A 23,983-nucleotide genomic window follows, 5' to 3' on the forward strand; every position below is an offset into this window, starting at 1 on the left:
CCAAGTTGGGAATGAAAAATATCTATTCACTAGTTTGAGGGGAAGTGTGGAAGAATGTAATCAGGAAATATTATAGTTGTATATTTTTGTAATTAATGAGAGGGTTTGGACAATTCTATAATCAAGAAGATTTGATAGAATTAGGTTAGGAAAGTTTCTATCTTTTGTGCTAGGAATATGTGTATGAATATGTGGGTATGTACAAATTGAGATTAAGGAAGAAATTTATTCTTTTACCTTCGTAGTCTTCTTCCGATTCTACAATCTTTAATGTCAAATATAAAATTGTTGGGAGTGTAGATAGGTACAAAGCACGGCTCATCGTTAGCAAGTATGCTTGAGGGCATTTAGTTTATCAAGGATGTTGTCGTCAACATGGCTTCTCCCTAATAAGATTTGGGAACATGTGTTTGGAACAAAAGTGCTTGCGTAACCTTAAGTATCTGCTTTTCCGTTCAGCGACCCCATTTTGTTGCAGAGTATCTACATAGGAACAATAATGAACAATACCTTATTTTTTATGAAAAGTTGATATTTGATTAAAATAGTTCCTTCCATTATCACTTGTTAAACTCTTAATGCATACCCTAAATTGGTTTTTGATCATTTTGAAAAAATTTGGAAAAACTTCACTTTGGATTTTTGTTTCAAGAGAAAAACCCATGTTACCCTTGTGCAATCATCAATAAATGAGACAAACCATTTTGCACCCGAAATATTAGGAATTTTAGATGGTCCCCAAATATCAAAGTGAATCAAAGAAAATGGCGAAGATGATCTTGTATTACTCAAAGGAAAGGAAACATAATGATGTTTAGAAGACTCACAAATATCACAATGTAAATTGTTAACATCTACATTTTTTAATAGTAAAGGAAACTTATCTTTGAGTAACTAAATGGTGGATGTCCAAGACAAAAGTGTTGAAGTCAAATGCCATCTTCATTGAAGGAAAAATTATTAGATAAATAGGAATGTGAAGGCTAGTTGCTACTTCCACCCCTTGTCTTAAGGAAATAGAGTCCATTCTTTTCCTTAGCATGTCCAATTGTCCTCCCCATAACCCAATCCTGTGGATAGAAAGTTACTCTACAATCTAAATCTTTAGTAACTTGATGAACAAACAATAGATTGATAGACAATTTAGGAACATGCAACACATTTTTTAGTAGAAGAGAGGGGAATAAAGTAACATTTCCCTGACCTACAACGGTAGTGAAAGAGCCTTCTACAATTTTGATTTTCTCATTACTAGGACAAGGATTATAAGTGATAAGTGAATGAGAAGAATATGTCATATGATCGGTTGCTCCCTAGTCTATGACCCAAGAATCATTGTGGAGTGTGTTTGAGGCACTAAGAGCATAAGAACTAGGAAACTTACCTGATTATGCAAATGAACATGATCCATTTGTTTTTTCTAGGGAATTAAGGAGATTTCTCAGCCTTTCTATCTCCTCTTTATTGAATCCTCTAGTCTTCGAGCTACTTGAATTGGAATTCTCATAAGGATGACCTTCTGCATGAGTTAAGTGAGCCTGTCCTCTTTGCTATCCACCCTTAAAACCACCATTTCGGCCTACTCCTTGGGGTTTCCAATGGAGTTCCAACAAGTTTCTTTGGTGTAACAAGGCTTCTTATAGTAAGTGTACCATACTGCATCATGGCTGGACGAACTTGTTGACTCATTCTTAATGGTCTTGATTGTGCTTCCATGTTTCTCAACATCCCTTTTGATTCCTTCATCACTTGTTTTTGTGGAAACCATGACAGGCCCTTTTGAGAGATTCAAGCATGGCACCTCTTCGGCTTAGATTATTAAGAAAACACCTTGCAATGAGGGTAGAGTTTCTTTCCTTAAAACTTGCACTCAGACTTGGTCAAACTCAATAGTAAGTCTTGTAAGAAACTGAAAAATCCTTTCCCTTTCTACAAACTTTAATAACATAGCAACATCTTCACTACACTTCATTTGAAAATTTTTGTAATAGTCCAATTCAAGCCAAAGTCCTTTCATGACATTATAGTATTCAGTGATTGAAAGAGTACCTTGTTTGGTGGTTGTTATTTTTGTCTTGATTTCATAAATTAAGGTTGCATCTTGCATCTTGGAATAGGTTTGGCGAAATGTTTCCTAAATCTCCCTTATTGTTATTAGAACCATAAAAGTCCAGCTTACTTCAAGCAACATCGAATTCCATAACCAAGACATGATCATGGAATCTTTCTTGTCCCATTTGACAAATGTAGGATCATTCTGAGCAGGTTCAGTTCCTATCAAATGACTTAATTTCCCTTTTCCTTTCAGAAAAGTCTTCACCACTAGTGACCACTGTAAGTAGTTTCTGCCATTCAATCGATATGACGATTGAATATTCTACAACTTCTCTTTTGGAGAGTTTTGTTGCAACTCTCTAGATTGGCTTTTAGTAATCATAGCAATAAGGTTAACTTTAGATGTTTCAGACATGGCTGAATAATGGGTAGGACTGAACAATAAACAGTTAGAATGGATTTCTCAGATAATCAATCTTTTGAGAAAAAATTTTCAGCAAAAAAACTGTAGGATTTTGTAGAAATGTTTTCCCAAAGAGCAAGAGTTTTGATACCATGAAGAAAAAAAAATTATTTTATGCTATATTGAATAATCTTTTACAAAAGAAAAATATATATACAGATTACCTACAACCTATTTAAGGAGAGTTTGACATCTTATCACAATCTTATCAATCCCCAAAAACTAGGGGCAACCTCACTAATTACATGAAAATTAGGAAAGTGTTACAATTAGGAAACTACCATGTTTTACCAAAATCCCTATAACTATATTTTAATTTCTGCAAGTCAAAGAATCGCTTAAATTCTCTAACAGTAATAGGTTATTAGAATTTTACTAAACTTTGGATGTTATAATAAGAATTAGAGTCATAATAGGTTATTGGAATCCTAGTAGACTTTGAATTTCTTAAAGAAACCTATAAATAAGGCTAATCAATGTAAATCAGAGGGATGAATTGATTGATATTAATAATATTATTTTTTTTTCATTGTAATTATTGCAATCCTCAATGGTGAGACTCCATTGATTTTCTTCTAAGTGAAACTCCTAGAAAGCCTTAGTGAGACTCTAAGGTTTCTATCTTCTTTTCTTCGTTTCTTCTTTCTCTTTACTTTTTATTTTATTTTATTTTATTCTCTACCATAAGCTTTATTTCTTGTTCTTCTCTTTACACACTAAAAAAAAAAAAAAAACACTAGCCCACCTACTTTTGAGTGTAGGCAACCATCCTAGGGTTGTCCTACATCGCGCATTCTTCAACTAATGGCTAAGTGTAGATTACTCTAGGAGGTTTTAGAAGCTTCATGTTGTTCTATATAAGCTTAAGAGAGAGTCATTTAAGTAGATTGTGACACTTTTCCCTATATATGTCGTCAACGTTTTCATCGTCACCTCAACTTGAAATTTCTCGATTTGTTTCCAGAACTTGCACAAGGCGTTCACATGTTCCCAGCTTGCCTGCCTCTTAGGTAATTCTTTCCATCTAACTAGATACTCTATTACAAGTGGGACCCCTTGTCTCCTAGTGACTCGTTTAGCTAGGATATTCTCCACCTTTTTCTCCTGTGGGGTTTTGGATGGATGAAAGTGCTTACGACTTCGATGCTTGGATGGATGAAGATCGGTACACAAGAGGCTAGTAATCCAGTAGGTCGTGGGAGATATCAATGCCTGGTGGGAAAGCTTATTTATCTATCTCACACCAGGCCTAACATTGCCTTTATAGTAAGTCGAGTTAGTCAATACATGCATGCTCCAATTGAGGAACACATGGAGGCAGTTTATAGGATTTTAAAATACTTGAAAGGAACACTTGGCCTGGGTCTTTTCTTTGGGAAAAATGGTGAAAGAAGCATAGAAGCTTATAAGGATGCTGACTGGGCAGGAGCTATTGATGATAGGAAGTCTACTTCCAGATATTGTACTTTTGTTTGGGGAAATTTGGTAACATGGAGAAGCAAGAAGCAAACAATTGTAGCTAGAAGTACTGCCGAAGCGGGATTGAGATCAGTAGCTCATGGGATTTGTGAAGTGTTGTGGCTAAAAATTCTTTTAGAAGAGTTGGAGGTAATGGTGAAGCTACCTTTAAGAATTTACTGTGATAATAAGGTTGCCATCAACATCTCACACAATCCGGTTCATCATGATAGGACGAAGCATGTTGAAATTGATAAGCATTTCATCAAAGAAAAAATTGAGGATGGTACTATTTGCATGACTTATGTATACCTACTACAAAACAAGCTGTAGATGTTCTCACCAAAGGACTTCCAAGGCCATTGTTTGAAAAGAAGTTAATAGACAAGCTGGGCATGTTTAATTTGTACAGTCCAGCTTAAGGGGGAGTGTTAGCATACTTACTGTTTTTTATTGTTTAGACAGGTGAGAGAATAAAGGGTGCTCTCTATTTTTTAGGAAGTTAGTTTCTATTCATATCTGCCAAGTTAGTAGAATTAAAAGGGCAGATCATTGCACATTGTTGGTTTCATGGTTTTGATGAATAAAATGCAGTGCTTGAGATTGTTTCTCTCCTTTTATTAGGTTTTTTTTTTTTTCAAAGAGGGTTACTTTTGTAATCAAACATACACTGTCTAACACCTTTGGGACAGAGTCTAGACAAGGGAGGGGCAGCGCTATTTCAGTGATCTCAAAGGAGGTCACTACAATAATCAGAAACTTCAGAGGGTTTGGTATAATTTAGCCATTTTCTTTTGTGTTAAAGGAGCGGAACAACCACTGAAAATATCTCACTTGAAGTCATAGGTGTAATGGAAAACTAGTTGTGAGTACAAATGCAGCATATTCAAAGTTCAGAGAAAATATAATTAACACTGTTAAATCTAAGAAAACAAGAAATAGAAAAAAAAAATGAAATATGTATATGAACATTCTTATTATAAAACATTCTTTTTGTTGGTGCTTTTGATTACAGATGTTAGCTTGGTTGCTTCAACCATCATGTATGCCTTCTACTTGAATGAAACACGGAAAATTGGCCAGTTCTGCACTGTACCAGTCATCAACATGAAGAGGGCAGACCTAAGCTCTCATGCTGAAATAAAATGGTTGCTCAATTCAAGTCAGATTGATCAATCATCCTTGATATTTCTGGATGAGGTTTGTTCCATTCTACTATTTGAAACTTTAAATGTAAGATTATTGTGTTATTAACGCATTGAGTATCCTGTTCTACAAATGCAAAAATAATCCCTACAATGCATAGAGTATTGATACTTGCTCCTGCCTGTCTAACTAAATATTTTCCCCTGAATGGTGGAATGTATTGCAGATTGACCTGTCATACTATGATCTATTTGGGGGTCTTAAATTAGTTCTACTAAATGGGGATAGACTCCCAACCAAACAGGAGGTAACATCTAACTGGAAATGTCGTCGTACTTTTTACTATTGGAAATGATGGATATTTGTTAGTGTCTTCCTGGAACAGGCATTCAAGGAGGCCGTGGTTGAAATTTTTGGTTGCAAAAAGGTGTATCTTCTTCATGTGGTTGAATGATTCAATTTATCTCGTCTGACATCTTCACCATCTGAAATCGCATCTCACTGTTCGTACTTTTTGTTTTACAGGATTCTGAATATCCTTGGGTTGAGACCGTTACTGCAGGACAGGTATGATGATCAAGATTAATGTATGTTAACTTGTGAATAAGATTTATGTCTCCCAGAAAAGTGATACTTTCTTGTTTAACAGTAGGGCCAAAACTTGTTGGCTTAACGAGCACTCTAATCCCCTGTCCTCATGGTTCTTAAGTACTCCTCCATTTCCCATCTGCCCTGAGTTACTTAGAGAATGACCTAAAAGATTTAGTCGAAGGAATCCTTAGAGAGAGGCAGGGCCAGGGTTTAGGCTATGGTGTTGAGGTTGGGGGATCCACTTACACTAGCAGTATCTGGTCTCCACCAATCCTGGTATACTCCTCTACAGTTTATCCTAAATATTATATCAAATAAGTGTTACAATCATGGCTGTGAGTATTCCCATGTCTTTTGAACAATTTTTCTAGTTCACTTCAATTTACATTGTAATTCCTTTTGAAAGGATCCTTCAAATACATTTATGTTCAATCCAAATTCTGTTTGGATTTTGTCCTCAAAGTCCATTCCCATTGGAACGTACACCAATTCCAATTCTTCTTGTCTAAAATTGCACTATAGGAAAAGAATATGGAGCATCTTTTCGAATGAGTGTTGGTTCTCTACAAACTAGAACATTTGAAGTAGATGGCCAGCATGCCCTTTAGGCAGTGCTTCAAAAAACTAAGTATAATTATAAAATTTACTATTCTATTTTTTTTTTTATCTTTATTAGAAACACAATAGATCTTTTATATTAATTGAAAAGAACAATAAGCACTAGGCATCCTTCCACAATGTACAAGATTAGATTTAGACAAGGAAATGGAATGCTTTACATGGATACGAGAAAAACCAAAAGTGAAACGACATTTGAAACAAACATTTGATAGACTCAAGGAGGAATATAATCACTAACAAAAGATACTAATTACTTTGCTCCTCTTTTGGCTAGCCCATCTACCTCTTGATTGGCTAAGCAAAGAACCCATCGAATAGGGAATCCCATCTCTGCAAAGATATCGAATATTTGACATTGCCATCCATCAAGTCTCCATGAACCTCCTTCCTTTTTAACCACAAAATACATTAATTCTTTTTACTTCTATTTATTACATTTCAGAGTAGTGTAAAGGAGGTTGTGCATGTTGGTTTTTTCATGTATATGCGCATGTGCTTTACTTCTATTTGATGCTATTTGTTCAAAATGGAAAAATGCCCTTTCAATAGGAGTTGTTACCTGTAAACTTAAATGTACTCTTGGCAATATCAGCTCCACATGTACACAAGGCAAATAAATGTGTCTATGTGCATGCATTGACCTACATTTTCATATTTAAAACCAAGCCTATTGATATTATTCTAAATTGGTTAGTTTTCTTTTTTTCACCCTATATACAGGACTGCTCATGCTGTACACTTATTGCTGAAAACTTTGCACTGTATTCACCTGAGATTTTGGCTGGAAAAGGATTCAGTAGACTTTTGGTACGCAGTTCATCTAAACTCTCAAGTCCTAAGTTTAATCTTTTGTCTCTTCTGCTTTTTCTTGTGCTATTTGCTGTTTTATTGGTAAGAGAAGTTCTGTCCATAGCAAGAATGCATAGCATAAATACTATACAGAACAGAGCTCAAGTTTCAAACCACCAAACTGAACCCACCTAGAGGGCCAAAGTACGAAAACTAGTCCAACTACTCCAACCCCACACAGCCTAAATGAGCCACTCAAAAAACAATAGCAAAATACATCACTCCTACCACTACATTTTAGATCATACCATATATATAAACAACCCTTTATTGCAAACTAGGCATTTAGATGAGTTGAAACCACAACCTTGCAAGGCAACTTCAGTGTTGCAATGCAGTGAGGTGTAAGAAATTGAGAGAATATCAGGCACGAGTGAGGCAATCTGCTGACTCACCAAATGACTACCTGCAAGTTGCAACAGAAGAACTGGACAATCAGCATTCAGAATAATATGGCCCACAACCAGATTAGCAACTCAATAAAGTAATTGCAAACAAGCCCTAACTTCCATGTATAAAGGACTATTCAAATATAGTGGGCATCATTAGCCGCTCTACTAGAATTCACTTCCTGATAGGCTATAAAGCCTAACCCGTACAACTGTTAGTCCTCTTCTAAGCAACATCAAACATGAAGTGAGCCAACTTTAATTGGCATTTGAGAGGAGCACCTCCATGCATAGAGGTCTATGATGAATACTGGCAATAAGGTTAGGTTCCCTGGTAGAATTTTGAGCTAGAGGGAGCCGGTCACACAATTCATTAGCTTGAGAGATCATAGTGAAAGAATTGAATATAGGATGGAAAATCAACTCCATTCTGTTGGCTAAAATAACCAGTAAAATCACCACCATATGATGGAAATGTTCTGGTAAGTTGTGATTCATTAGCAATACCAGTCTATGACACAATTGTAACCATTTTGCAAAAGGATGGGATGGGACACTATTAAAAATGAAGAATCAAAGATAATCTGCCATTCCATCCAGGTCGTTTTGCATTCTAGAAAAAGATGGTTCATGTTTTGTTCCTCCATTCAACATAGGGCACAAGAAATAAAATAGAATGCTTCTGTTATTGCCTTGTGTTTTTGATAGGCAAATTATAGATTATATTCGTAGGCAGTTAAATAAAAGGGGGGCATCCCAAGTACGTAGGAAATATACAAAGCACATCAGAAGATGAACAACTAAGAAGCCGTGGGCACAACATTTGCCTAATACCACCCTAAGAAATATACATAGCACATCAATGAAATCTATAAAACAGAAGTTAGCAATCCATTGGACCTTGGAACCGTAGCATACAAGAATTTCATGTGCTTGTTTTGGACCATTTGGGAGGTGTCAAATCATAGAATGTTTGAAGACTTGGAGCTTTCAGTTTGATCTTTAAAAAAATATATTTTCTTTATTATCTTTCTGATGGCCCAGCAAGTGTTTGGGTGTGGATCTTTTTGTCTTTGGTGAACCTGATTGATTGCTTATGTGTTAGAATTCTGAAGTTTGCTAAATTCCCTTCCCCTTTATGGGCATTCTTTGAACACTTCTGTGTACATGGGTTGTGCCCTCTTTTTGTTAGGCATCTCTTATAATAAATTCCTGTTTTCCTAATGAAAAAAATTATGTTTTTGAGCAATGTTAAAATTTCACATTCTTGATTGTTCATCCACTCAAAAGAGAACTTTACAACACGTACAGTTATAGACTAAAAATCTTAGTACCAATTAAACTAATCCCAATTTTCAAATAATACCCTAGTCGATAGTAACCCAAAGGGAGTAAGAAAACCCTCATGAATTTGATGCTACACTAGTGTAAACTGTATTGTTCTATGGTGTGGTGAATTCTATAGTAATGTGAATGATACTTACCACAGTAACTTGCTATAGTCTTAGTACAATAACTTGCAAGATGCTGCTATTGTAACTATGGGCCAAAACTTAGCTTCCTTGCTAAAGATTATTAATTTTTTAGTACCTCTAATTTAGAGTCCCTCTAATTTAAGGCTCAATTACACTATTATATGACTTAATGCTCCAAATAAATTGAATTTGGATTTTTCTTTTCCTTAATGTGCTCCGTGCCAGCCTGTCAATTTATTTTAATAAACTTTGCTAGCACTATGTTGCTTATCATCTTTCTCTTATTTTTTCGTTTACGTTTTTTCTTTTGGATGACTGCAATATATGATAGTTGAGACAATTATAAAATAATGTCCACTTAGTTTCAACCAAAGCTTCTCCTACTCATTAAAATATATTTCATTAGATTTGATTTTTTTTTTTTTCCTGGGCTTCCTATTGGTTTGCAGTTAGCAAGTATCCTTTTAGATACTGGAAACTTGACATACCACCATTGCACATCCAAGGATAAGTACATCGCAACACTCTTGATTAACGGTGCTGGTCGTTTTGGATGTAATGGCCTTTACCAGATATGTATGTTTTTAACTTTTACTAATCTACATATCTCAGAGTTTCAAGTCTCAGCTTCTTTTCAAGACTAATGGGGCTTATCTGCAACTTGTTAACATTTGCAGTGAGATACAAAATGTATGATGTATCTGACCTCAAGGTAAAAGATATACTGCGCAAGGATTTCAAGAAGTGGATGAGAGTAGGTCTGAGACTCACCTTTGATCATCTAACATGCAACTACACCTTTGATTATCTAACATGTGACTATATCATTATTGTGCTTAAATGTTTTTGTTATTAGAACATTATTGCCATGTTTGATCTATTCTTCTGTCCCATGCATACAGTACTACCCACATTAATGAATTGATATCGTGGGACAGTGGACTGAAAATGGCCTGATCATATGACCATAACCAACTTTGCTTAAACACAAAACATAGTTCTGATGTGGAAAATATCAGAGCTGCTGACCTAAATTTGGCAATCAGGTTGACCCCATTATATATGTTAAAAGGTGTTGGAAAGTTGAGATACTGCTGAACTCCTAGGGGATTTTCTAGCTGTATTGTGTGTTAATATAGAATTAGTCAACTCCTATTATTTGGAAAGTGTAAATTAATTGTAGTAATTATTTTGTTCCTTAATTTATGCTCTGTATAGCCTAAAAGTAGGAGACTTGTAAATCATCTTTAATGTATAAGAATCATATGACTTTGATTCCTCTACTTTCATTCTTTAGTTGGTATTAGAGCAGCAAAAATTTTTCTGCCTCTCTCCAGAAGAAAAAAAAAGACCCTAGCACCTCCTTTCAATTCTTCTTCATCAATTCATCTTCCCTCTGCAACACCAAAATACAGTCCTTTTGTTTCCCTCTGCCTCGTTAAAAAAACCCTTGTTCTGATTATTCAAACTGAGAATACCATGTCTGATATTTCATCTGAATCTTCCCCTGCAGCCCCATCAAAAAATACCAAAACGCAAATTGCCCATTCCTCTGAATCCCACTCTGTCCAAATTACAAATATTTGGCTAAATGGAGAGAATTTCCTTAGATGAATATCCGAGGAAGAGGAGAGCTTGGATACCTGATTGGTGAAAAAAAGGCTCCTGCAGAAGAGGACCCATTATATGCTAGATGGGATGCAGAAAATTCTATGGTAATGACATGACTTGTGAATGCCATGGATGAAAACATTAGTGCTAATTACGTGTGCTATTCTACTGCAAAAGAACTCTGGGATAATGTTTGTCAAATGGATTCTGACTTTGGAAATCAGTCTCAAGTTTATGAGTTGCAACTACTGCTTGGCAAGATCCAGCAAGGAGATGATAATGGAACATTTGGCAAAACCTGGACTTATTCAATGATTATGAATGAAAGAGCCCGAGGATTTTAGTCACCACAAGAAGATGGTGGAAAGTGAGAACTTTTGAATTTTTGGCTGGCCTTAATGTCAAGTTTGACAAAGTGTGAGGAAGGATAATTGGTAGAGAACCCCTTCCCCCAATTGGAGAGGTATTTTTCTGAAGTAAGACATGAGGAAAGCCATTGAAAGGTCATGCTAGGCAATAAGGGAGGAGACAAGCCAGTGGAGAGCACAGCACTAGTAGCTGCTATTGCCAATGCAAGTCAGTCCTATAGCAACCAAAGGAGTATGGATGAGAAACCTCAAGTGTGGTGTGACTATTGTAATAAACCACATCAAACTCAAGAAACCTGCTGGAAGATCCACAGGAAACCTGCAAATTAGAAAAGCAACAAACCTGGTGATAAAGACGGTCACAGGCCACCTTCATCCAATCAAGCTGAGACCAATTTTTTCGACAAGGAGCAGATGGATCATCTTCTTAACCTGCTGAAATCCAATCCACCATCTGGTATTCCTAGTGATTCTCTTGCTCAAACTGGTAGTCCTCCTAGTGCCCTTTCTAGTTATTTAACATCAACACCATGGATTATTGATTCAAGTGCATCTGATCATTTGGCTAGTCTCTCTCACTTATTCAAATCCTATTCTCCTTGTCTCGGTAATAAAAATGTTAGGATTGCAGATGGAAGTTTTTCATCTATTGCAAGAAATGGTCAATTAAAATTTCAACAGAAAGAGAATTAATATTTGTGCTTCATGTCCCTAACCTATCTTGCGACCTTTTTTCTGTGAGCAAACCGTCAAAAGATTCTAACTATTGTGTAATATTTTTTTATTCACTTTGAATTTCAGGACTGGATTGGCAATGCTAGGATGATCGATAGTCTTTACTACTTTGATGACAACCTTTTCATCAATAAACAAGCTCTAGGCTTGAGTAGTAGTATGAGTTCAATTTTTGTTCGTGATCAAATAATGTTTTTACATCTTAGATTAGGACATCCTAGTTTTCCTTATCTAAAACATTTATTTTCTAGTTTGTTTAAAAATTTGGAATGTGCCTTTTTTATTGTGAAAGTTGTCATTTATCAAAAAGTCATCAAGTTTCCTACAAATCAAAACCTTATCATGCTTCAAAACCCTTTCATTTAATTCATAGTGATGTATAGGGTCCTTCAAAAGTTATCACTTTATCTAGAAAAAAATGGTTTGTGACTTTTATCGATGATCATACTCGACTCTGTTGGGTATATTTGATGAGTGAAAATACGAAGTTGAAAAATTATTTAAGGATTTTTATGGTATGGTTGAAAATCAATTCCAAACTAAGATAAGTATATTTTGTATAGATAATGGTACGGAATATTTTAACACATGTTTAGGAGATTTTTTAAAGAAAAGGACATTCAACATCAATCCATTTGTCATAGTACACATCAACAAAATGGAATTGCTAAGAGAAAGAATCGTCATTTACTTGAAGTTGGAAGGGCCATAATCTTTTCTATGAATGTTCCAAAATATTTATGAGGGGGATGCTATTTTAATTGTATGTTATTAGATTAATAGGATGTCTACCCGTGTCTTAAAATTCATAACTCCATTGAAATGCCTCAAAAATATTTTTCCTGAAACTAGGATAACTTCAGATTTACCACTATGAGTATTTGGCTGCACAGTGTTTGTTCACATGCCTAGTCATCTTTGATCTAAACTTGATCCTAGAGCTGAAAAATGTGTGTTCATAGGGTATGCTCCAAATAAGAAAGGGTAAAAGTGTTTGAATCCAAAAACAAACAAAAGTCATATTAGTATGGATGTTTCCTTTCCAGAAAACCAACCTTATTTCAGTCAAAACTATCTTCAAGGGGAGAAACAAAGTAATGAAGATCAATTTTGGGAAACATCTATACCTATGCCTAGTGTTCTCTTTTTGGAACTTAACTCTCAGGACGAAAAAAAATGTTTTAAATAATGAAAAGGAAGGAAATACCAATCTACCTATGCAAAGTATAAGTGTATCACAAACAGGGGGAGAAATATTGCAAAATGAACCTCGTTTTGAGCTTCGGATTTTTAGTGGACAAAGGTATCATTATAATGGTAAAGATCAACCTACAATCCCAGTACATGTCCAATCATCACTGTCAAGAATTGGTCATGTGGATATTCCAAGTAATCCTTCACTTTCAATTCCTTCTCCCATTATGAGCTTTCAGATCTTAATGTCCCTATAACACATAGGAAAGTTGTCCAAACACATACCAAACATCCTATTGCTAAATATCTATCTTATCATAGACTCTCCCATGACCATGGGGCTTTTACTTATAACCTTTCTCATATGTTTGTTCCTAGAAACATTCAAGAAGCTCTAGATCATCCAAATTGGAAATTAGTAGTTCTAGAAGAGGTGAATGTTCTTTGAAAAAATGGTACTTAGGAGATTGTTGATCTACCAAAAGAAAAAAAGACTGGGGGCTGCCAATTAGTGTTTACAGTTAAGTGCAAGGCCGATGGTAGTGTGGAAAGATATAAGGTGAGACTTGTGACAAAAGGGTTTACACAAACCTATGGAATCGACTACAAAGAAACATTTGCACCGATAGCCAAGATAAACTCTATTTGGCTCCTACTTTCTCTAGTTGTATACTCTAACTAGCCCTTACACCAGTTAGTTGTAAAAAAGGCATTCTTGAATGGAGATTTGGAAGAGGAAGTGTTTATGGATTTACTACTTGAATTTGAAGATAGACTTGGTAAAGATAAAGTGTGTAGATTAAGAATATCATCGTATGGCCTTAAACAATCCACTAGAGCATGGTTTGAATGTTTTGAGAAAGCTGTGAAAGGTCGTGGTTACTATCTAAGTCAAGCTGATCATGCCATGTTCTATAGACACTCAAATGAAGGGAAAATTGCTATTTTGATTGTTTATGTGGATGATATAGTTTTGATAGGTGATGACAATGCTAAACTTGAGAGACTTAAAAAGGTGCTTGCATATGATTTTGAAATCAAGGACTTCGGGGCATTGAAGTACTTCCTTGGAATGGAATTAGCTGAGCCAAAGAAAGGTATTTTTGTCTCCCAATGAAAATATGTACTTGATCTACTCGGTGAAACAAGTCTATTGGGATGTAAGGCAATCGAGACACTTATTGAATCCAATTTGAAGCTACAACCTAACAAACTTGAAGAATTGGCGAATAGGGATCAATTTCATTGACTTGTTGGAAGACTAATTTACTTGTCACATGCACGTCCAAATATAGCCTTTGTGGTTAGCATGGTAAGTCAATTCATGCACTTACCAAGACTAAAACACTTTGATGTTGTTTATATTTGAAGGGAACCCCAGGAAAGAGTCTTTTGTTTGAGAACCGTGGTCACCTACAAATTGAAGCCTAGACTAATGCAGATTGGGCTAGGAGTGTAATTGATAGAAGATCAACCTCTGGCTATCGTACCTTTGTTGGAGGCAACTTGGTTACATGGTGTAGTAAGAATCAAATGTAGTGGCAAGGAGTTGTGCAAAGGCTGAGTTTAGATCTGTGGTTCATGGAATTTGTGAAGTACTCTGGATCAAGAGACTTTTAGAAGACTTGCAAGTTTCTAGTCCATTACCCATGAAGGTATATTGTAACAATAAAGCTGCAATTTTGATCGCTCATAATCCAGTCTTTCATGACAGAACTAACCACATTGAAGTCGATAAACCTATCAAAGAAAAGTTAGATAGTGGACTGATATGTATGCCTTATACTCCAACTAGTGAACAAGTTGTGGACATACTTACAAGTTACAAAGGGGCTACACTAGAAGCAATTCGACAATTTGATTGGCAAGTTGGCAATGGAAGATATCTTCAAACCAGCTTGAGGAGTGTTGGAAGGTTGAAATATGGCCAAAATCCTAAGGGATTTTCTAGCTGTATTGTGTGTAAATATAGAATTAGTCAACTCCTATAAGTTAGGGAAGTGTAAATTAATTATAGCAGTTATTTTGTTCCTTAATTTATGCTATGTATAGCCTGTAAGTAGGAGACTTGTAAATTATCTTTAATGTGTGAGAATCATTCAACTTTGATTCCTCTATTTTCATTCTTAGTAAAGGTCTATATAGGAACCATTCTGTGAGAACTTTCAGCAGTTTGTTTCATTATGGTACGAAGTATTCATGTGGTGCTTTGACTTTTCAAGTTGACTTGAGGTACCCATGTTGATACAACATGGCATGGGAGTGAGTACAGGATCCTTGTCTGATATGTGCTCTTACTTTGGATTCAGCTGTGATTTCTTCCTTCCATTTTTTCTATGGCTGCAACTATTACAAAAGGAGAGAAGTGTTTTATGTGAGAGTGGGTTACGAAAAGGGATAATAAAATAAAACTAAATAGATGAACTATGACAGTAGAAGATGTAAACAACAAAGTAAAATAAGTTAACTAAATAAATATGCATTATAAATAACAAATAGTTTAACTATATGCACACATATTTTTAGCATTTTTACCAAAAATTATTGTAATACTAAGTATCCTATAGTTTGAGATTTCAAAGGATTGAACACCTAGACACATCCATGTCACCCATACCCAAACCTATGTAACATAAGTTTATTCAACCTAGGGACTCTTAAATTGATGTAGGTATCCTGAGTTGGTTTGTTGTAGATTCTAGATGGCCTAATGCTTTAACATATAGGTGGAGCTTAGCAATATTCACTCAGTAGATATGGTGCCTAATGGTTGTTAGATTCCCAATTGAACATTTCTAAGTTGGTGATGTACATTTGTCAGACATTGGCACTCCATGAATTCTGACATTACACTCATAGGTTCCTTTACTTTAAGCATTTACTAAGCTCCAGTATGAAGTATGAATCATTTTTGTACATAAAGTGAATGGGATCACATTATTCAGCTTAGACACAAAAGTACTGCCAAGCATTCTGGTATAACACTCCTAGGTTTCCTTTCTTGAACATGGGCATTATGTCAGTTTACTTCTGTATCAATACAAACAAAGAGGTGACATCTAAGTCCCCACAAAGTGTGCCAAAAAAGAAACATGCCATATGGTTGATCAATATGTAGAGTAATATAGTAAGGAATTCTTTCCATTATTTATAAAAACTGACCATTTAAACAGAAAACTGAATTTTCTTTTGTGACTCTGATGTTGGCTTCCTTACATATTTGCAAATTTAAAATTCTATTACATCCTTCAACATATTTTACAGGGTCTAATCCAATTGATTATCTTGTGCATGCACACATGCATTTGCATTTTTCTATTCCTCTTGTTGACAGAAAACAGACTTAACGAGCACGCATGACTACTGCTTACTTATGGACACAAGCATTTCTCAAACTTGTCAAAATAATTGTTCTTGGTTGTTGGCTATCACTGTTTTTGGATTTAGTTCTCTTCTACTGCTATGTTATGCATTCCATCAAAACATGACAATTGTTGAAGCAGGTAAGCCAGATGGTGCTGGCTCAAGAGGGATGGGCTCCTACATCGGGATGAGTTCTATCGGGATTTCAGTTGCTCAACTTCTTGCTCACAAGGATACTGCAACTCAAGAAATCGTATATTTCCAGCGTAAGTAGTTGATTTCATGCTCAGTACTGGGTAAAATATTTGTAGAGAGTTTTAGATAAAAATAGATAAGGGAATATCATTATTGCCAGAATGATTGTCTTTGTCAGGCCTTATTTTAACTGTTCTCTGCACAAATCTCTTTTCTTCCAGTTGACTGTATTAAGAGCCAATACTCAGTTCATTGACCTTAGGTTGTTTCCCTATCTTTTCACAGTAGGCTCCTTTTACAACCAATCTCTCATCATGTGGGACACCACTACTGTCCCGCTGTCACAAAATCTCATTGTAAAACTCATTGAAATTTGAGCACACTAGATTTGTTCATATTATCTTTCTTCATATTTTTTTGACCAACATCACCTGTGATCTTTGACTAGTCATTGTAATCAATAAATGATATCTTAAGGCTCAAATTTAAAAGATGCCTTGGTTCCAGACATTGTGTCTTATATTGTTAAATAGAGTATCTAATGTATGCCCTCCTTTCTGCTTCAATTCTCCACACCACACACCAACCAAACCAACTCCACCCACCCCCCCTCTCTCTCTCTCTTTTCTCATAGCCTCTCCAGATTTGGACAAAAGAGTTTTGGGCTTCTTTTTTAACTGTATTCTTTATATCATACAATATTCTGGTTGAGTCAATGTTTACATTTTGGTTTTGGAGGACGCACTTACATTTGCTTTTTAATGTTTTCTATGACACTCCAGAGTCAGAGAAAATTCGGCTACTCATGATTGTTTCAGGGTATTATGACAGGCAGAAGAACTTCAAGGTTTGGATGATTTCTTGCTTTATTATTTCATGAAAGTGTTATTATTTATTTATTTTGATAAGTATTCATAACAGTGTTATTGGATTAGGTGACCTGTTTTCACCTGCTGCAGAACTTGGATAAGAGTTCACATGCACATACAAGGCCTAAAATCTGGGTTTAGGCATGGTTACTAGAGATTTTAGTTTAGTATTGGCTATAACTAACATCCCTAGTTTTGAATTTTGTATTTTCTATATGGTTGTCACAACCAATTTTAGCATAAGAGCTTCTCCATCTATAATATTTTGAGAATAGAGATTTAAATTAAAATCAGGTTATCCAGAAAAACTAAACTTGGCATATAATTTTTGTAACCTTTCACCTGTCCTCTAGTGGTTGGAGGCAGGGAATGGGGAAAAGGAATGAGTTATGAGTTACATATTGTAAAAATGAAGATAAATATGACAAGTTAAAGAAAAATTTCAACTGACAAGGGAACATAAGTCAAAATATTTAAATAGGTGAGTAGTTGAAATTTAAACAAGCAGTCAAGTTTTTATGACATGCATCTTTGTTTTGGGTATTTTCTGGGACAAAGAAATGTTGGGTCACACTTCTAAAAGCCTTATTCCTTCCATGCAGACTCTTGAAATCTGCCCATGCAGTTTTAAAAAGATTGGTCATGCTGCTTTCCATTGTATCATCTTGAAAATACTGACATTATTATATCCTTGTTGCAATTTAGAGAGAGCTCCTAGTCTCGGCTGAATCTGTGGACCTTATGAAGAATCTGCTCCATTTCTTCAATTCAAATGCCTCCCAATTGCCTCTCAAAGTTCTGCATCAACCAGGTCAGTTATGCTGCTAAGTTATACATCTGGTGAAGTTAGTTATATAGCAGATTTTAACTCCTAAATATGTTTTTTACATGACCCTCTAAAAGGTTGGTTGAGCCTATATATCCACATGCTACATTATAAGATATTCTGCCCAAGGCCCAAATTTTATTTTTGGCATCCTCTATGTTGGGGTGCAACAATACTGCCCTTAGGCCCAGGGAATAGGACACCCAAATGATGGTTCTCAAAATAGGTCCATGCTTGGTGATGTTGAATGTAATAAAAAGTTTAGTCTATTCTTACTAGACTTCAATTGGTACTCAAACGAGATGGTCAAAGCTCAATCCACTCTATTCCCTAGTTAAATCCAAAATGCTGATTTTGAAACATTGGAATCAAAATTGGAATAAATTGGATTATCATCTTAAAGTGAAACTAGGCAAATTATGAATGTACTCTTGGCTATTTGATACATTGGCAACCAATGGTTCTTCTTGTGTTTGCCTTGTGTTGATTATAAGAAAAATAATGTCAATCCAAACATGCAGATGCAGACCTGAGAATAAACATCACCTGTTTAGCAAATGTGTTGCATGAAATAGCATCCTTAAAGCATTCACTTTACTGTTCATGTTGGGTTGTTTTTCACCTAAACAACACAAATAGACCAGGGTCACCAGGCAAACAAACAAACAAGTTTGTGTCTGCAGTTTTTTTTACACAATACGTACAATAAACAGGCCAAGTCTAACATTCTAACATGATCTGTTTATCATCTGGGTTAGTTGTCTCAACATATGAACAGCTCAAACATTACAAAAGTCAGCCTATGCCTGCAAATTTTGTGCTGGTTTCATATATCTTGTTGGCAGATGTGTCAGGGATTACCACTTCTAATCATACCACTATAATGATTCATATTTTCTTTGTCAATCCTTATGGTCATGACTCCAAGTTGATTTAAAACATTTCTGTGACTAGATGTTGCTCTCTAAATCAATGGTATTTTTTTTCCGCTTTATTATTTAAGGCCTCCATTATTGCCATTATCAGTCATAATAATATTTGTTTGGGTGTTGAATATTTGGGGTAATTAGCACCTAATACTAGGAACGCCAACTTTGCATAATTCGTTGTGTTTAAAAATGGCCACGCATGTAATCCTTACTGGCGGACTTGCTACATTTTACATGCATTACCAGTCATATCAATGCACATCCGCTTCTGAATTCAAATAAAATGTATGTGATGTGGTCATGCAGGTCTCAGAGATGAGATGAGAGCATTTGAGGTGGATCAAGTGACATCAAGGAGAACCATTGAGCAGCTACTGGATGAATTTGGTGGGACATCAAAACGCTAATATAAGGTTTGCATACCAAAACAATTAGTATTCAGATATATTGTTCAGTGTACAATAGACGAAAGAAAGAGAACTAGCAATAAATTGGTACTTGGTCTATGGCTGACTTCTTTGTAAGACATTTTGCACTTATGTAGATGAATGAGTGACCATGGATTATCGGAATCCCATTTAGGGTTACACTTTCGTTTTTTGCCATCATTTATTACATTGAGATGTTTATGAATCAGGTCTGATTCACTCTTTTAACTCTATATGGACTTTGCTAGACTACAAGGTTGAGTCTCTTGTGAGCTTGGACCAAAGCGGCATGACTAGATGAAGGTCTCGTTTACATTGGCTTCTTGGTTTTAGCTTTAGTTAGAAACTCAAGTTAAAATCATAATTTCAGAAAGACTATTTTAAAATGGTGAATATGAAATAATTTTCTCTTGGTATTTTCTTAACTTTGAATTTTTCACTTTTTAGAATTCTTTAGAAGTTTTCTTTCATTTTGATGATCTTCAATATTATTTTTAAAAAGAAGTAAATTCATGATATAGGCTTTAGGCTATTTATGGTTTTCGAAAAATTTTAGGGAAAATATAAGGGAAGAAAATAGAAAGAAAGAAAAAGTGAGAGAAAATAAATAAATATATATATATATATATATTCTTTCAAAATAATTAAAATTTAATGTACTCTTAAGTTAAAGTAGTATTCATTCTAGTAGAAAGTACCTTACATTATTTTTAACTTAAAAATACATAAAATTTTAATTATTTTTAATTAAATTTTTCTCTTAAGACAGTAATTTTTCCTTCTTTGTTTGGTCACCATTAAAGGTTTCTTATGAGAATGTAAGAAATAAAAACCTAAAATCTCATTCCAAGATGCTAATACATTTTTAAATTCTATTGAATTTCACATTTTATATTATTTTAAATATTAACAAGAAAGTGAGAAAAAAAAGCCTCTAATAATGGAGAAATTAGAAAACTAGAGAAAATGAATTCTTATTTATTATTTTTTCAAAGATTCATCGTCTATATTTTTTATGAGAAACTAAAACAAAGGTATAATAAATAATTTTGTAAACTCTTGTTTTTTATCATATTAATGAAAAACTATCCAAAACCCACTTCAAGAGCGTGATGGTTATTTAACAACTCAAGTCCGAAAGTTCAATGTGGAAATAACAAAAACATTCATCTTGTAACAAGAAGTTACTAATTATTAAATTCATGTTTAGAGTAGTAAAACAAAATTTTAAAATCTTCAAATATCAACTTAGAACTAACGCATTAACTAAAGTGTATTATCCAAACAACTTTAAACTTAACAATTAAAATAGTTATTAAATTGCAACTTTTAAATAATGTCTAAAAATAAAGTTTAAACCAAAATCCTAATACTGACAAAGTTTAGTCATAACCAACACGCCTAAATTGAAAGTACTTGAAAATTTGTCAACGAAAAAGAATGAATTCGAAGCACAATAAAGAATATTAATACAATTTCATGGATCCGATATTTTCATTTATGATTACAAATAGGATATGTAATGTATAATCATTTTCATTAAAACTTTTGAGTTCAAACATGTTAATACATTCAAAACTTTTCCACCAAATGTTTTCATATTTATGTCGAAACAATTTTATATCATATCCAAATCAAATACATTCAAAATATTTTTACTTTGATTATTAAATATCAAAAGGTACCCAAGTAGGAGGGACTTACAAATAGGTGGTTAGCTTCAAATTTATTACCTTTAAGATGGATAGAACCAAACACTACTAGTACTAGTAGCCTCTAACCAAACCTCTAAAGACTAAGGTCCAAATCAATCACATTCCTCATCACGAAATATAAAGGTCAACTATTATATCCCATTGACGAAGCCCAAAAAGTAAACTATTATATCCCATTAACTAGGATTGAAAGGTCAACTATTATATCTTTTTAACTAAAACCAAACAAACTAGAATCAAAACACTTTGTTTTATTTGTTCAAACTTACAAAAACATAATATCTTTATATTTTTTTGTTATATATAAAAGAAAAGGTTCTAACATATTCTTCATACAAAATATATTTTATCCATATATAAATATAAAAATAACATTTTGCACATTTCAAAGTAATATATAAAAGGAAAATTATTTTCTTTTACAAAATTTACATTAATTTCATTTACATCAAAAAAAAATACTCAAAATTTTTGAAGAAATTAATCTTGAGGAATCTACTCCTCTTCTAACATAACATAAGAGAAATAACTATTGTTATTAACTATTTATCTAAAATTATAAGTTTGACAATCCTAAAAATTTTATATATTAATGTTAATATTTTAATTATCAAATATAATTTAATTAATTTATTCCTTACCAAAGATAATTTATTGACAATCTTAATTAATATTAATATTAATATATTTTTTTTCTTGTTTAAATATACTCAATGAATATTTAGAATTTCCTATCTCTATTAATAAATCAACCTACATTCATAAATTTTCAATCTTTTTCATCTAAAAATTAAATAAACTAACCCTAATCTAGATTGAGATATTTCAAAGAATTTTTAAAGGGTTCAAAACTAATTAAGGAATTTAAAATATTAATCTAAGAGCTAGAATCATACCTAGAAAATAAAAATAAAAATTGATTTTCTAACCCAAAGCTTTCACATCTTCAACCTCATGTTACCCTATATTCTTTGATCTCTATGTAAAAGGGTTTCTATACAGAGAAGTTAGAAAATCTAATTTATACCTAGGGCTTTTAAGAGCGAAAAATACTTTTCTACCCTTAATAATTTATTTAATTTAGGACTTATTACGCTATAACCCCCTCCCCCAACCTATAGTGTGTTTTGCACATTGCTTCCTCAAGTTCAAAATTAAGCAATGTACCCTTCATGGTTTATAATTACATTTAATGTGCATTTTTTTATGGACGACATCACATTTTAGACAAAATGACATGTGTTCTTCACATGACTAAGGGCAAAAGGATCATTTCATTTTAAAAACCTCATTTTATAGGCCTTTCCCCTATTGTTGCTAGCAAAGCCCTCCTTCCTTGTTCTTCGTTCCCTTTGAAGCCCTAAAATCACAATCCCACAAAGTTGTTGCCAAAAACCCATATAATTTCTCTTTGTTCGTTGTTCCTCCTTATTCGTGGGGTGGAAATTTGTAAAATCCCCAAATAATTTCTTCATTCTTAGAATCCCACATAGCTCCCTAAAGTGGCCATCGAAGTTGAAGATTTGTCCATTGAGGCTGAAGATTGTGAAGGCAAACAATAATTGGAAGATTAATGAATCATCCAATCCATTGTTGTTATGGTAATGAAGCTCGTGTGATGACATCGTAGACAAATTTAAATCCTGATAGAAGGTTTACGAGATGCCAAAATTACAAGGTAATATTGTGTTTGCCTGTCAATTTTTTTTTATATTTATCCTTGGTGTTTTTGTAGACATATGTTTAGATTTGGTACAAAAGTACGAAGATTGTGGACTTTTCCTGTGGTATGATGGTCCCATGTGTGATAGATCAAAACAAATAATTCATGGATTGTTGAATGATGTGAAGAAAAAGGAAAATGAAGTTGTGGTAAATCGAAGAAATGTTAAATGCATGTTTTGGATGATGATGATATCATGAACAATTTGTTTGCTTCTTATAGTCATCCCAGTGTAGAGAAATTGTATTCTTTTGGATCAAGACTTCTTGAAGTTACCTAGAAATTAGAAGGCTCCCTACTTGGTTTGAATTTTATATTTTGTGTAAACATTTTGAACAGATGAAGAAATGAACAATTTCTATAAACATTTTATGTAAACAACATGTGGGAGCCTTGATGGAATTACTGTGTAATTTTGTGGTTAATGGAATGAACAAATTGAATTACAAATTTGTAGCTTGGTTTTTTTACATTTTAATTTTTAAGTCATGGAGTTCAAATGATTTGTGTTGGCACTCTACATTATGCATTCTAAGCAAATGTGGTTTTCTGGAACATGCAATTCATTTTCAGGTTTAATATGCAACTCTTTGATTTATTTCCTTGAGTTACAACAAATTTTTAAGTGTTGCCCTCACTTATAGCAAAAATGACACTTTTGTCCTCAATCACATGAAGTGCACATATCATTCTATCTAAAAATGTGACGTTGTCTCTAAAAAAAATGCACATTGCATGCAATTATAAACCATGGAGGGTACATTGCTTGATTTTGAACTCGATAGGGCAATGTGCAAAACATGTCATAGGTCTAGGGAGTAAAGTGTAAAAAACCCTTTAATTTACTATTTTACCACTGAAATTAGTTTAGGGTGTTGCATCCACCCCTCCTTAACAAAATTTAGTCCTCTAAACTTGACATACTTGTTCTCAAGTGGCTTCTCGAATACTTTGATTGCTCCATTGAAGCTTTACTAGAC

General features: G+C 34.1%; 1 protein-coding gene across 1 annotated transcript in view; it reads left to right on the top strand.

The window, feature by feature from the left end:
* Positions 1–19,848, top strand: part of LOC100854333 (uncharacterized) — a 48,916-nt gene extending 29,068 nt beyond the window's left edge. The window contains exons 3-13 of the mRNA XM_010657566.3: positions 4,992–5,176; positions 5,349–5,429; positions 5,508–5,549; positions 5,648–5,689; positions 7,055–7,141; positions 9,497–9,623; positions 9,725–9,805; positions 16,459–16,584; positions 17,296–17,360; positions 18,088–18,193; positions 19,444–19,848. Of these exons, the coding sequence (XP_010655868.2) occupies positions 4,992–5,176; positions 5,349–5,429; positions 5,508–5,549; positions 5,648–5,689; positions 7,055–7,141; positions 9,497–9,623; positions 9,725–9,805; positions 16,459–16,584; positions 17,296–17,360; positions 18,088–18,193; positions 19,444–19,544 (1,043 nt within the window). The 3' untranslated portion in view covers positions 19,545–19,848. The remainder of the gene's footprint in view (positions 1–4,991; positions 5,177–5,348; positions 5,430–5,507; positions 5,550–5,647; positions 5,690–7,054; positions 7,142–9,496; positions 9,624–9,724; positions 9,806–16,458; positions 16,585–17,295; positions 17,361–18,087; positions 18,194–19,443) is intronic.
* Positions 19,849–23,983: the final 4,135 nt, after the last annotated feature.

Source organism: Vitis vinifera, chromosome 10 (assembly GCF_030704535.1).
Source record: "Vitis vinifera cultivar Pinot Noir 40024 chromosome 10, ASM3070453v1".
Taxonomy (NCBI): Eukaryota; Viridiplantae; Streptophyta; class Magnoliopsida; order Vitales; family Vitaceae; genus Vitis; species Vitis vinifera.